This window comes from Myotis daubentonii, chromosome 18 (assembly GCF_963259705.1).
Source record: "Myotis daubentonii chromosome 18, mMyoDau2.1, whole genome shotgun sequence".
Taxonomy (NCBI): Eukaryota; Metazoa; Chordata; class Mammalia; order Chiroptera; family Vespertilionidae; genus Myotis; species Myotis daubentonii.
In genome coordinates, this window is record NC_081857.1 from 19,253,701 (window position 1) to 19,270,012 (window position 16,312).

The 16,312-nt window shown below is 41.9% G+C and overlaps 1 protein-coding gene across 1 annotated transcript in view; it reads right to left on the minus strand.

Moving 5' to 3' along the window:
• Positions 1-16,312, minus strand: part of RGL1 (ral guanine nucleotide dissociation stimulator like 1) — a 214,563-nt gene that overhangs the window by 147,915 nt on the left and 50,336 nt on the right. Inside the window, exon 2 of the mRNA XM_059673768.1 lies at positions 1,246-1,409. Coding sequence (XP_059529751.1) covers positions 1,246-1,377 — 132 coding nt within the window. The 5' untranslated portion in view covers positions 1,378-1,409. The remainder of the gene's footprint in view (positions 1-1,245; positions 1,410-16,312) is intronic.

Sequence of the window (16,312 nt, forward strand, 5' to 3'; positions counted from 1 at the left end):
TTAAAAATATGAAGAGAAAGCAGGAGCAAAAAAAAAAAAAAACCTAGTAGAAAATTTCGAAAGAAAACACAACTTCTAGAAGTAAAAAATACGATTGAAATTTAGGACTCATTGGTTGAGTTAAAGGGCAGGTTAGATATAACTGAAGAGATAATTAGTGAATTGGAAGATGCATCTAAATTTAATCAAAATGCAACACAGAGAGGAAATAAAGTTAATAAATTTGAAAGAGAATTTAAGGAATATGATCAGGCAATAGGCGCAGTGGGCCGGATGAGCGGAAGGGGCACAGTGCCCAGCCCAGGCTTGGGCTCCTCCCTGGCCCCCTGCCGCTTCACACACTACTTCGTGCTGGGCGGGATCCACAGCTGGCAGTAGCTCGAGGAGCTGGCAGGTAAGGCCAGGCTGCAGTGGCGCGGAGGTCCACTGATCCCTGCAGGCCAGGCCGAGGGACCCCACCGGTGCATGGGGCCTCTAGTATTAATGTAGCTGAATCTTAAAAATCTTAGAAACATGTTAAGTTTAAAAAAGTGAGATTTGAACTCTAAACACAAGTGCTGTGAGGACCTGCTATAATGATTTCTCATGGCAGCATCTCTCTCTCTCTACAGAAGAGAAAAACATGTGACTAAGCTTGGCAGTAAGCCTCTCTCTCCCATGGCTTTGCATCTTGAGCAGAGAAATGTGAGAATGAGGAGAGGGTGGGAAGCCCTTTGGAATTTATACCAGCAGCAGTGCCCTGAGCAGTTCCTGCTGATCTATTTCCAAGCCTAGTTTTCCAAACAACTCATCAATTCTGTGAGCCTCCCACCATCCTCCAATCATTTCCCATCTCCCGTAAATTAGTCAGAGTTCATGTCTGTTGCTTGCAACCAAAGAGCCCTCACTGATCACGTAGCTGTCAAACAACAAATTTATATAATCCCACTTATTATGATTGATCCTTCGTTATCAACTTTCTCCCCATGATTTTATTTCCCAATTAGATTTGGTAGGATTGTACAAGAAGAATGTCTACTCACACACTGTAAGGCCTAAGTGCTATCTCTGTTGGCTGAATCCCTGTGAAGTCATTAATGTCCAAGGGACATAACCCTGACTTACTGTTCTCCAGTCATGAAGTGCCTGTGGCCTCAAATAATAATTTTCCCAGCTGGCCTGTGGTGCTGGCTACACTCAGCATTATGGTCTCAGGGGTAAGAAAATCCATCCTTGCGCCAACCGTGTTATTTAGGGCTGTCTTACCTCCTCAGTCTTTAAAACTTCCCATATCCGAGCGTGATCTTCCTCCAGCCAGTGCCCTGTGCTCTCCACCTTGGCGGGAAGTTTGAATTTAGACACCACTTGAGTAGGCTCTCCCACAGGTTTCCCCTCCATCTTGAAAGAGCCAGGCAGGAGGCATTACGGACCTGAGTGGAAGAATAAAGTGCGATCTAGGTTAAAGCATGAAGCAACGTAAAAAGAGATAGAGAAGCAAATTATCGTGCTTGATTTGTGAATAATGAGACCACTGACGCCAGTATCACAAAAGCATCAACTTTTACGGCCACTTTTTATATTTTAAATATTTGTTCTTGGTATTTTAACACAGGCTTCTGGAGGTAGAGGCACATCTTGATGATGAATGAAGTGATATAATGTTAAAGCAAAGTGAAGAGCACCCCCAGCTTGTCCCTCTGCTCTGGCCCCCCTGGAGGAGAGATGAAAACGGGTGGCTGTAAGATGAGCCTGAGTGATGCTCCCATACTGCACGCCATGCCGTGCATGTGCAAGAAGCACTGGCTATGGCGTCAAACAACGATTGCACACTTGTTTATACAAGGCTCCACGCTGGGCATACACAAATAGTTCAGTAGTTTGAATCTTAACCTTAAGAAGCTTCGTGGCAGAAAGGGTTGTATACAAGTGATCGCTGTATAGAGTGTTACAGGCTAGTGTGACAACAACCGCATTTCCTAACGGCGGATGGAAGCACAGAAGAAGATTCTCTTCTGTGTTTATTGGCTGTGTTACTTTCTTGAGCTCCAGTTTCATCAGCAGTTGCTATAAAAAAAAAAAAACATTTAAAATTGATAGCTATTCTATAAAGTCTACTCTTTGATATCTTTCTATCTGCCATTGGCTTATTCAGAATCACATCATGCCTGCTTAGCACCATACTGTCCAAAGGAATCTTCTGACCTCCATTCAAATCCCCCTGAATCTGCCCTTCTCAGGGTAATTTTTCTAAAAGGAAAATCGAATGATGATGTTCCATCTCCCCGAAACTTTTCCCAGAGAATAAAATCCAAACACCTTAATGTGACATCCAAAGCCCTTTATGGCTGCCTTCCTCCACCTGCCTCTCCCACCATGCCCTCCTGCCTTCTCAGCCGCTCTGTTTCAGACACTTGAAAGTACTTATGGACCTCAAATATATCCAGTACCTTTTGTCTTTGTTTGTGATGCTTCCTCTCCACCCACCCCCAAGAGAATAAAGACTCCTCCTTTGTTAATTTTTATGTATACTCTGGACAGATTTCCATCATGTTACCTACAAGACTTTATTATATTTATTTGCTTTCCATTATATTTCTACCTTCCGGCCTTTTAAGCATCTTGACACTAGATATGGTGTCATATAACAGGGTAAGTACTAAATAAATGTTTAATGAATTGGTTAATTCAGTCAATCATGAGAATCCAGATCTAATATATTCAGGTAACCAATGGGTAAGTCAAGTTATCTCTTTAACTCTGTTATTGGCTGTAAGTCCTTCATAAGAAAGGGCCAAGTCTAACATTCATCGTACACTCCCAAGCAGCTAGCACTGCGAGCTGCAATCGCTCATTAGTTAACAACAGACTAGGTTTCAGGGACCCGTCCTCAAGGAATTGAGCTTGTCTGCAAAAAGCAGGTCCTCACAAAGCCGACTGCCTACATAAAAGCAAATGGAAATCAACATTGATAAGTGGGCAGGGTTGATAAGTCAGAGGATTTGAGAAAAGGGCCTTTGGCTGTGGAGTTACTTTGCTGCCTCCCATTTCATCTGTAAGCCATCTGCCTGCAGAAAGCAGTGATGAGGAAGCTGCTAACCCAAGCCGCCTTACAGTCCTGAGCAGGCTGGAGCACTTCAGACACTCCCACTAGGAACCAGGAAACAGGACCTTTATAATTAATGAACGAAGTTGTTCTGAGTGGACATACTAATAAATGATGCTGACACATACATGCAAGGAAATAAACAAAGCAGAGTCATGCGGAGATTTCAGTCCAAAAAGGAAATTAAAATAAACAGGCAAGATGGAAACAGGCCAGATGAGTAAGTAGGGAAGGAAATTCCATTGTTGTTATTGGAGGCAACACCGTAAACAACAAATAATAAATCAAAACAAAGTGGGAAAACTACATGAAATGGTTTTGGCTGTGTCCTTTGTATATCATGGAAACGTAACAGGATAAAATACACAAACTACAAAACCTCAGGGTGAACAATGGGACATCTTTAAGCCTAATGTATCCCAGCGCCCCCACGCCCTCACTGGTGTCTGCCCACAGCTGCTGTGTCATCTCCACAGCGTGGGTGCACGTTGGCAAATTTTCAGTGTTGGACTGAACTCCACTGTGTACTGACTCCCCGCACCCCACCCCGCCCGCCGATCATTCCTCGCCCTGCTTGGGAAGAAGATGAAACTCTGAGTTTTAAACCATCCCAAAGCACTTGGGAACGAAGGATGGGTGCAGAGAGGCAGCCAGCTCTTATGAGGCTCTTCAAGCATTTTGATCCCCCACCCCATCTGAGACTTGAGGCCTCTTCACCCAGCCTCACTCAGTACATCTCTTCACTCGCGCGCACACACACACAAAAGCTATCCATGCAATATCTATTGGCTCCCGTTGCATACCAGCCACCATGCCGGGTACCTTCTGCATTATCTCTAGTCCCTACGATAACTCTGCAAGGTAGCTATCACCATTTTACAGCAATGAAAGGTTAGATTCCGAGAAGAGAAGTAGCTTTAATACATTGCTAGAAAGCTGTAAGGGTTCCAAGATAATGCTCTCTGTCCTAGGTCAGTTCAGGAGACCTTCAACCCCCACCCCCACCCCCTCACCCCCATGCCCATCACTGTGTAATACAACCCCTCTCTCCTGCCCCTCCCCACAGACTAAAGTGTCAGTGTCTTAGCTAATGGTCCCCACGGTACCCCCTGCACAGATGGTCAATCTGTTGAGTTCACAGATAAGAGTGGGATAGAAAGAGGGAGGGAAAATAGATTACTCCTTTTTCTTTTTGCTCTCATCTCAACTTCTGGCCAGGGCAGGCTTGGTGAGTGCGCCCTGTGCAGTCACACAGGCCTTGAGCTCAGAAGGGCCCCATACTTGGTTGAATGATCTACTGTCACTGTTTTGAGATTTTTAATTTTCAAACGAATGGCCCTGCATTTTCATTTTTCACTGGCCCCCACATATCATATAGCCCATCCTGCCACCTACCTACCTTTTCGCTCTTCAAATCGAAAGTTCCACTCCATACCTTTGTTAAAGATGCATTATAGGTTTCCTATCTGTTTCCCTGGAAGTCTATATACTGGAGTCTATAAAGCAGGACGAATATGTAGACCTTCTCTACCTCTGACATGATGCACACCTTAGAATTGACCTACTGCCTTTTTTCTTAAAACATACAGTCAAGGCTCACAGGCTAACTGCCATACAAACACCACTAATCCAAGCGCATTCAACAGGCAAGGTGAACGCACTGTAAAACTAAAAGGCAGAATCTTCCATTCTATTCAATAATTTGTCTAAAAATATCATAAGCATTATGAGCTCTTCTGGAAATCCGTTTTGAAGACTGTCAATCTAAAACACCTGAAGCCCACAGCAGACCCTTTGTTTAAACTGCTGAATGGTGAGATCACCCTTCAGTTGGAGGTGGAGTGGAGAAAAAAAGTTGTATATATATATAAAGGCACATATCTGATCAGATAACATAGAAGCAAAATTCTGTTCAAAAATGCAAAATACAATTGCTAGAGAACTGTTTTGTGCAGGTGTAAAAGGTTTGTGATTATCCACTGCTTCCTCTTCATGAGAAGTAACACAAGGACCAGGAAGGTGCTTGTGCGCGACACTGAGAAACACTCTGCAGATGAGAAAAGCCATGAAAGGGTTTGTGAGGTCACTGTGCCGTCAAACCCCAGAGCCCTAACATGTCCACCAAAGCTGAAAGGCTGTTTATTAATATGTTTAAAGCTAGGTTAAATCCAAACACCATTCTAATCAATATTTATGAATCATAGCTATCTTACAGAAATTGATAACAGAAATTAGTGAAACTAATAATTTGATTATGATTATATAAATATATAAATAAGCAAAAATATAGTCTTGTCAATGAGAAAGTATTTCCTTCAATTTTTTTCTTTAAAATTTGTGCTTGTAAGGCCTGTATTTTTATTTTAAGATATTTACTACACTATGCTTATGATATAACATGTATAATAGCACTCCTCCCGTTTCTCCGAAAATAATCGTTGTCTGATGGCCATCACATTTTCTATGGGCGTAACAGAGGGCTCGTGACAGCTGCGTACCCTAAATGACCAATAAGCACCAAAAGTAAGTGAGCAGCTCCTAAGGGGCTCATCTTAAAATCAGAAGCATTAAGTGACAAGCTAAGGGCACAAGATTTTAACATTGCCAGTGTCTGTTCTTGCCATTTGATGAAAATTACCCACAACTCCCATGAACATTTTTAAACCATAGCTTTAAATATAAGTGCTAGGGCCCTGGCTGGTGTGGCTCAGTTGAATGGAGCACTGTCCCATACACCAAATGGTTGTGAGTTGGATTCCCAGTCAGAGCACATACCTAGGGTGTGGGTTCCATCCCTGGTTGGGGCACATAGGGAGGCAACCAATCAATGTTTCTCTCTCTCTCTCTCTCTCTCTCTCTCTCTCTCTCTCTCTCTCTCTCTCTCTCTCTCTCTTCCTTCCCCTCTTGCTAAAATTAATAAGCATGTCCTGGGGTGAGGATTTAAAATAATAGGTGCTAAGAGGCACAATGTCACTGAAATCTGTATTTATTGTATTAATCTCCATGCTGAATTTTGTTTGCTAAATCTACATGTACTTTATTGAATTTGACTTTCCTTCTGATGATAGTAAATACTGTATGAGACATCCCCCTAAATCATTATCTTTTCCTCCTCCCTCTCTTCTTTACATACTTTTGGGGGGGAAGTGTTACTACTCAGAACTTTGCTGAGTATTTGCATTATCTGTTAGAACCGTGCTTTTCTCCTTCCGCCATGTGAATTAATAATACAGTATTTACGCTTTATTCCTTTTACACACACAAACTCTGGCTTCTGTCTGAATAATTTTATTTTTTATTTTTTAAATCAACTCAGATTTATCCTAATCTTACAAATGCCTGGCATTTGCCCCATTCCAGTATCTTCCAGTGATTACCGGTATTCCTGTCCATTCTTTCCTCCTATCTTCTCTCATCCTCGTTCTTCCTCCTAATGACCTGAGGTCCTGTCCAGATAAGACAGGTTTGTTTACACTTATCTCCTAATACCTACAACTCTTCCACCTACAAGTCTATCGACATAATATTATATGTCAACTGTAATTGAAAAATAAAAAACTGTCTTAAAAATAATAAATAAATAACAGTCTTTGCATTTACTCAGATTCAGAATAGAATAATACAAAAAGCACTAAAATTCTAGTCAGAAGACTGGGTTCAAATCAGGAGGTTACAGTAAATTCTCTATGTTACCCTTGGGCAAACCAGTTCACTTTTCTCCGCCTCACTTTCCTCATCTTCACTATGAACAGATAGATTGCAAGGCTGCTGAGATCCCTTACATTTATAAAGCATCCCTCTCCCCGCAAATGTAGAAAACAAAACTAATATGCATTGAATTATTTTTCCGGTCCAGCTGAGGGATTTACACTACTAAATGAGTCTGTGATTTATCTCATATTGTGTATTTATTCCTACAGTATGCATTATTCAAGTCAGACAAACAATACGATAATATAATAGCCCTTTGGCATTCATGGATATATCATCTGAGTTTTGACTGTTTGAGAACACCACAAAATTCTCTGACGCCTTGTCAACTGTAGGTTTGCTAAGGCTTTGTAAAGCTGGTGTTTGGTGCACTTGCCAATCCTTAGCACCCAGGTCCTGGGTCAGTGGCCGACTTCTCTAGTCATGATTGCCATTGTGCTGTTTACGAACTGGGGAATCCAAGAAGGTCTTAAGATACAGCCTTCCCATTGTGGGGGTGCATCAGAGCGGCCTCCCCAGTCTCTTCCTCCTGAAAACAGAACTAAAGCAGCTCTCTGGGATCCAGGGTTCCTGTGTGAAACAGACAGACGTTGGATGGGAAGGACTCCGGGAGGCTATGGCACAGAGAGATTCCCAGAGCTGGGCAGTGTTTGTCCAGGGAACGGAGGCATATCCAGTCCCCTCACCGCAATACTAGAAGTTGGTTGAGTTTAAAGTGACTGTATATGTCAGTCTTTTAGGAGGTAAACAGATCCTTGTTGCTTCTTCCTCTTAGGACTCTCAGCAGCCTTCTAGCCTATTTGCTTTCCTCACCTTACTCTGGTCACCCCTGCTAGACTGCCAGCTTTTTGAGAGCAAGGCTAGACATAAATTTATTGCTTCAATTAAAAAAAAAACACTCAATCGCCTTTAAAAATTTTTTATTTTATTTTATTTTATTTCCATTAAAAAATAAAACCTTTACTGAAATAAAAGATTAAGCATTTGCCACTACGATGTATTTGGAACAAATGTCAACCATTGGGCAACCATTTTCAAAGGCGTTTTAGTTATGTACTGTCTCACCAAGACTGAGCGAGGTTGCACAACAGTCTGCGGAGTCCGAAGTGACATTCTCTGACTGCAACTGTCTCCTGTTAAATGTAGAAAATTAAAGAAATGTAAAACATTCCTGCTTCATGCAAGTTGATATTTTTTAAAGGCTGGTCCAACTGCACTTCAGACTTTGTGTACTTTTCCCCCCTCACTGATAGTATTTGGCAGAAGTTTTTAAGAATTATTTTTTTTTTAAGCCTTAAAAAAAAAAAAAAAACAGACTGGGGTTTGTACTACCCTTGTGAACCTCCTTGGAGAAAGGCTGCTCTTTTGCTCAGCAATTCCTGCTCAGCACAGAGAGCCAACACAAGGAAAACAGCTGTGCTTCTTTCCTGGTCTCCATTCAGCCCAGGCAGTCTGGAAACAAATTTGCAAAACAGACATGGGGGAGAGAGAGGCTATCTAAACAGATCAGAAGCTGAGAACAGGAAGAATCCCTCAGCAAAAGGGAGAATTCTAAGGGACTAAATTTCCTATGGCCTGCATTTTTTTATTGGGGTGCCATCCTATCTAATAATAGACAAACATGGTAATTGACCATACCTTCACTACACCTCCCATTGGCTAACCAGCGCAGTATGCAAATTAACCACCAACAAAGATGGAGGCTAATTTGCATAATGCAGGCAGGGTGGGCCAGCTCGAGCCGCGATCTGGGCCCCCGTGTGTGGCCCTGGGCGGCAGGGTTTGGCGGCGTGAACGGGCCGCCTAAGCCCCACACCCAGCCGGGAACCCCGTGTGCGGCCCTGGGCAGGCAGGACCCCCGTCTGTGGCCCTGGGCGGCGGGGCTTGGCAGCGCGATCGGCTCAAGGAAGCCCTATTCTTGCAGGAATCCTCCTGCAACAGGCTTCTAGTTGGTTAATAAAATTATATAGGTTTCAGTTATACAATTCTATAATACATCATCTATATATTGTATTGTGTGTTCAGGATAACTGAACACACAAAATCAAATCTCCTTCCATCACCATTTATCCCCGCCCCCCACCTTTACCCTCTTCTACCTCCAACAACCACTTGTTTCCTCTGCTAATCACCAATCTGGTGTGTGTCTGTGAATTTTTGTTTTGTTTTGTTTTTTACTTAATCCCTTCCCCTTCATCTCACCCATCCCCCAACCCTACTCCCCTCTTAAAGCTGTCAGTCTATTCTCTGTATCTATGAGTCTGTTTCTATTTTATTTGTTAGTTTACTTTGTTCATTAGATTCCACATACAAGTAAAATCATTTGGTACTTGTCTTTTTCTGACTGGCTTGTTTCACTTAGCATAATACTCTTCACTTCCATACATTCTGTCGCAAAAAGTAAGATGTCCTTCTTTTTTACGGCCAAGTAGTATTCCATTGAGTAAATGCACCACAGCGTTTTTTATCCACTCATCTACTGATGGGCACTTGGGCTTCTTCCAAATCTTGGTTATTGTAAATAATGCTGCACTGAACATAGGGTGCCTATACTCTTTCAAATTAGTGTTTTGAGTTTCTTCGGATATATTCCTAGAAGTGAAATTACTGGGTCATTTTTAATTTTTTATTTTTTGAGGAAACGCTATACTGCTTTCCACAGTGGCTACACCAATCTGCATTCCCACCAACAGTGCATGAGGGTTTCCTTTTTCCACATTCTCACCAACACTTGTTTGTTGATTTATTGATGATAGTTGTTCTGACAAGTGTGAGGTGATATCCTATTGTGGTTTAATTTGTATTTCTCTGATGATTAGTGACATTGAGTATCTTTTTATCTACCTATGGGCCATCTGTATGTCCTCTTCTGAGAAGTGTCTATTCAGGTCCTTTGCCCATTTTTTAATTTGATTGTTTGTTTCTTTGGTGTTGAATTGCATTAAGTTCTTTTTAAGTTTTGGATATTAGCCCCTTATCAGATGCATCATTGGTGAATATGTTCTCCCATTCAGTGGGTTGTCTTTTCATTTTGTTGATGGTAGGCCAATATCCCTGATGGACATGGATGCTAAAATCCTCAACAAAATATTAGCAAACTAGATCCAGCAATACATTAAAAAGATCATACACCATGATCAAGTGGAATTTATTCTGGGAATGCAAAGTTGATACAATACCCGTAAATCAATAAATGTGTTTTATCACATAAACAATCTGAAGGATAAAAATCACATGATCATATTTATAGATGCAGAAAAAGTACTTGATAAAATCCAGCACCTATCTCTATATATAAAACCCTAATATGCAAATAGACTAAATAGCAGAACAACCAAATAACTGGTTGCTATGATGTGCACTAACCACCAGGGGGCACACGTGGAACATGGCAGGCGTGGGCAGCAGGTGGCAGAGCACAGAACATGGCGGCCATCGGCCGCGCTGGGATGGTAAAGCAGGTGAGTGGGGGCGCCAGACCAAGGCAGGGCACTGGTCTCTGTCATCGAGGCCAGCCTCTGGTGGTTACTGAAAATTCTTTGCGCCTGTGTACCACGGTTCCACCTGGCACTTGCACCTGCTGCGCCGGCCTCAACTGTTCCACGCCATCAGTGCATGGGAGGACAGGGGACTGGGAGCTGCGGCGGGAGGGGCTAGGCAGGGGCAGAGAGGATGGGCCGAGACCCGCCCCTGTGCCCACCGCAGCCTCCTGGCCCACAGGTCCTTTCAAGGTGCACTGGGTCCCTCGTTTACGATAAAAATTCTCAGCAAAGTGGGACTCAAGGGTACAAACTTCAGCGTAATAAAGGCCATATATAACAAACCCACAGCCAACGTCCTACTCAATGGGCAAAAGCTGTGTTTCCCTTAAGATTGGGAATAAGACAGGGATATCTGCTTTCACCACTCTTATTCAACACAGTACTGAAAGTCCTAACCACAGCAATCAGACAAGAAGAAAAAATAAAAAGCATCCTAATTTGAAAAGAAGTAACACTGTCATTATTTGTAGATGACATGATACCGTATGTAGAGAGCCCTAAAGAGTCCAAAAAAAACCACCCCAAAACTACTAGAACTGACAAATAAATTTAGTAAAGAAGCAGGATAAAAAATAAACATCCAGAAATCAGCTGCATTTTTATACACCAATAATGAACAACCAGAAAGGGAAAATAAGAAAACAGTCCCATGTACAATTACATCCCCCCCCCTCCAAAAAAAAATAATACCTGGTCAGTGTGGCTCAGTGGTTGAGTATCCACCTGTCAACCAGAAGGTCATGGTTCGATTCCTGGTCAGGGCACATACCCAAGTTGCAGGCTTGATCTCCAGTGTAGGGCATACAGGAGGCAGCTGATCAATGATTTCCTCTCATCAATGATGTTTCTATCTCTCTTTCCTCTTTCCTTCCTCTCTGAAATCAATAAAAATGTATTTTAAAAATAAAATAAAATACCTAGGAATAAACTTAACCAAGGATGTAAAAGACCTGCACTTGGAAAATTAGTAAGACACTAAAGAAGATACAAATAAATGGAAGCATATACTGTGTCCATGGATAGGAATCTGTTGCTTTCTGGATGTACATTCCCTGATTTCAAATTGTATTAAAAGGCTACAATAATCAAAACAGTATCACAGTGGCAGAAAAACAGACACACAGACCAACGGAACAGAACTGAGAGCCAAGACATAAACACATATCTGAGCAGCAGCATTAAAATATCCATAGTACCCAAAGCAATCTAGAGATTCAATGCAATTCCTATCAAGGTACCTGTCAATTCCTATCAATGGCGTCTTTCACAGAACTAGATCAAATATTCCAAAAATTTATATGAAACCACAAAAGACCCCAAATAGTCCCAGCAATCTTGAGAAAAAAAAGAACAAAATTGGATGAATCATGCTACCTGATATCAAACTATACTACAAGGCCATAGTAATCAAAACAGCATGGTACTGGTGTAACAACAGACATATAAATCAATGGAACAGAATAAAGAGCCCAGAAATAAACTCAGGCTTTTATGGTCAATATTTGACAAAGGAGACAAGAACATACAATGGGGTAAAGATAGTCTATTCAATAAAAGGTGTTGGGAAAATTGGTCAGATACATGCAAAAAATGAAACTAGCCCTCCTTCTTACACCATACACAAGAATAAACTTAAAATGAATTAAAGACTTAAATGTTGGACTTGAAACCATAAAAATCCTAGAAGAAAACATAGGCAATATTTTTTCAGATATATCTCCTCAGGCAAGGGAAACCAAAGAAAAAAAATAAACAAATGGGACTACATCAAACTAAAAAGTTTATGGCCTGCATTTTTATTACAATAAAAAACTCAGCTTAAAGTGAGATGAAGACTATAAATCACATGACTATCCCAAACTCAAGTGTTTCACAATTCTATGACTCCAGCTCTAACTGGCTGAATGAGAGCAAAATACAAAAACCCTTAGGGGAGCACCATCCACTTCAGTAGTCACAGGCTAAATGTTATCTTTAAGTTGAAGGCAGTCGAGCTGATTCAGATCAGAGTCACCCTTTAGGTCCCAACAGTAAAGACAGCAACATCCTTAACATTCCCTTCCCACTCCAACCCACCACAGTGAAGTTAGCATTCACCTACACTGGGCTCTGGGCTTGCATCTCATAAGCATCAGTTCATCCTCAAAACAGCCTCAGGAGAAGCTGAGATCAAGAGAGATTAAGGAACAAGACCTAGAGCAGTGATGGCGAACCTATGATACGCGTGTCAGAGGTGACATGCGAACTCATTTTTTTGGTTGATTTTTCTTTGTTAAATGGCATTTAAATATATAAAATAAATATCAAAAATATAAGTCTTTGTTTTACTATGGTTGCAAAGATCAAAAAATTTCTATATGTGACACGGCACCAGAGTTAAGTTAGGGTTTTTCAAAATGCTGACATGCTGAGCTCAAAAGGTTCGCCATCACTGCCTCGAGTGTTTCTCTAGCCATCACCCCGAGTTATGCCCTCACCACCACACCGCACTGCTCTGCTTTCATAGTCGATATTCCACTTAGAGAATAGCGTCATGTCCATTTTCAATATCTAAATTCCCAGGAATCTGAGCTCTTGAAAGGATTCAGAGGGGGCTTCTCATGGGAGGAATGCAAGAACCTAATAGTGCAGGGGAAGGAAACCTGTTGAGTTTATCAGTTAACACGCAAAATCATTGTAAACTAACTTCCAAACAGATTGACCTTCCTACATGTCAGGTTAAAGAGCAGTCTGTTCTCAATCTTTTACTTTACCAAAACCAGAAGTCTATTCTATTTAATCACATTTTACTAGGCCTTAGGATAATGGTAGGTCGTGTTGGGGGAAAATCTCTTTCAAGAAAGCACTTCTGGGAGAGGCATGTGTGGTGACCTGGCACAAGGCCAACCCTCATCCCCTCTCTCAGTCTCTAAGCAGCAAGGAAACCATGATTTCTACACATACCATGTATTCTTAATTATAATTCCTTTCATTTGATCAGGTAACCTCTTGCTCCATATGGAGGACTCTTGATTAGTTTCCCACCGTAGTGATTAAATCTAGTTGGTACTGCTGAATACCCAGATACCAATTTGCTAGACTAACTAGATGCAGAAAGCTTTATATTTAGAGCAGCATCTTCGTTTCCATCTAACTATGGTGTCCCTTCCCTGACCTTGACCTCTGAAATAGGACTAAATGCCCATAAATGACGCCAGGGACACAGGAATGGGTCCAATATCCATCCAGCACGAGCGAGGGAGGGATCTGTGTTGCATTGTGTTAGGGGGAGTTCTACCACTGGCTTACATTTTTTACTTTCTTCTCAGCATTTCTTATCTGCATCTGGGATATAATCTGGCCAACCCATTCCACGTGGGATCAAAAGCTCCCTCACCATGTGAACAGAAGAACACTAAGAGACAATGAAATCAAAGAGGAACCACTAGAATGCTGCTTCCCGACTCTGACTCTTACATAAATCCCGTGGGCTTATCCCTGGTGACCTGTGTACCCACAGCAAATGAAAAAGAAGAAGAAGGAGAAGGAGGAGGAGGAGGAGGAGGAGGAGGAGGAGGAGGAGGAGGAGGAGGAGGAGGAGGAGGAGGAGGAGGAGGAGGAGGAGGAGGAGGAGGAGAAGGAAAAGAAGAAGTAGCCCCAGCTGGTGTGGCTCAGTGGTTGAGCATCAACCTATGAACCAGGAGGTCACAGTTCCATTCCCCATCAGGGCACATACCCGGGTTGTGGCCTTGATTTCCAGTAAAGGGGCTTGTGGGAGGCAGCCCGTCAAAGATTCTCTCTCACCATTGACCTTTCCATCTCTCTATCTATCTCTCCCTCTTCCTTCCTCTCTGAATTCAACAAAAAAAATTTTTTTTTAATTTAAATTCTTAAAAATATATGTATTTTTTAAATCAAAGCAATATCTTACAGAATTCTGAGAAACCCTCCCAAACACTTGAACTTGCCATAGCATAATGACATTTTCCTGAGTGAATGCAGTTATGTTGGTCACGTGCCACATATATTGGAAAAGGTGCAATCATTATTGTTAATGATTTTCCATTGTTTTCAAATAGTCTATTAGCGAGCTCTAGAAGAACAAACCAACTGCTTTTTCTAGTTTCTTCCTTTTTCCCCTCTCACTTCATGTTCTATAGGGTGTACCATAGAGAATGGGTCCTGCATTCGTGCAGATTGTTGCATGAGAGGCAGCTATTGAATCTACCCTCCATGGTCCATTAAAGATAGAACCCCACATTATTTTGGGGTTGAACCAAAAAATCTTAAGCCTAACTAAGGCAACTGAAAACCAAGTTATATTCTCAAATCTCAAACAGGTTTCTGAAACATTCGAAAACTGCTTTACATAGCAACAGAGTCAGGAGTATTTTCAACTCAGCCTGTGGGGAGAACCTTGCTGGGATATATTAAATAGTTACTGAATTAGAACCTCCTTTTTCTTTAAAACTGAAAATATCCCTAGCAGGGCCAGGCTGGATTTCTCATCAGACCTTCAGAACAGCGCCAGCCGGCACCGCAGCTCTTCAAAGGCTGTATGAAATGACTGTGTACATCTGCAGGGTTTCTGCGTTTGATCCTAGATTATGTTCTCGCTAAGGTTAAGGGTGAAAGTTTGGACAGATGTGACTGTGGTCTAATTGGCCCATTTTATCTGCCCTTTTTCCACACACATACAGTATTTGATAGCCAAATTTGTGAAATGTCTCAGTTTCAATACCAACACACAAGGGGTGGATGGAATGCGGGGCTTGAGTACTGGGTTAGGTGTCGGTTTGAGTTTCAGAGTCAGTATAAAATCCATTGCAGCATCTGTCTGAGGGGAAACAGGATCATTTCATTCCGTGTCACCATTTCATTCCAACTGGGTTGCAGTTTCTTTTCTCTTTTAATTTTCCCTCCTGAAACCTTTACAGGACTTTCCACTTTCTCCATTTCTTTTTCATTGCCACAGCTTGACCTTGCTATTTGCAATAAACCAGAGTGGAAACCTGATGAGACTGTGTCTTGGAGTCAGACCTCTTAGCACAACAGCAATTGTGCAAATTTCGCATCCCTGCCTTCTTAGCTGAGGGGGTCACTGGCTCAATATGACCTGCTGCAAGATGGCAAACTTCCAGGGACATGGCCATTAGATTGCTTAAACCAGCGGTTCTCAACCTGTGGGTTGCGACCCCTTTGGCGGTCGAACGACCCTTTCACAGGGGTCGCCTAAGACCATCCTACATATCAGATATTTACCTTACGATTCATAACAGTAGCAACATTACAGTTATGAAGTAGGAACGAAAATAATTTTGTGGTTGGGTCACAACATGAGGAACCGTATTTAAAGGGCCAGAAGGTTGAAAACCACTGGTTTAAACCTTACCCAGCACCATGCTATGCACAGGAGGGAAGGGGGAGTTCCTAACACTTTACTTAGTTATAGCGTAATCATCATTCAAGGTGTGCGTGAGGCAGAGTTGAATAAAGATAAGTAAGTATGTGTCTTCCTATAGTCAGCCTACCTACTGGGAGCTCTTAATCCAAATCACTGAAACATTGGAAAACATATGAAGAGAAAGATGTATTTCAAAATTATAGGATACATTTTTTAGTGATAGGGTAAGTGTTAGAAGAGAGATGTGCACAGGGCATTACATGGAGAGAGCTCTGGGAGGTATTAAATTGTTATTCAGGTAACACTGAAGCTCAGAGAAGTTAATTGCTCAAGGTCACACGGCAGAATGCCAATTTTTAAAAAAATATATATTTTATTGATTTTTTATACAGAGAGGAAGGGAGAGGGATAGAGAGTTAGAAACATCAATGAGAGAGAAACATCAATCAGCTGCCTCCTGCACACCCCTACTGGGTATGTGCCCGCAACCAAGGTACATGCCCTTGACTGGAATCGAACCTGGAACCCTTCAGTCCACAGGCTGATGCTCTATCCACTGAGCCAAACCAGTTAGGGTGCCAATTTTGAATATAG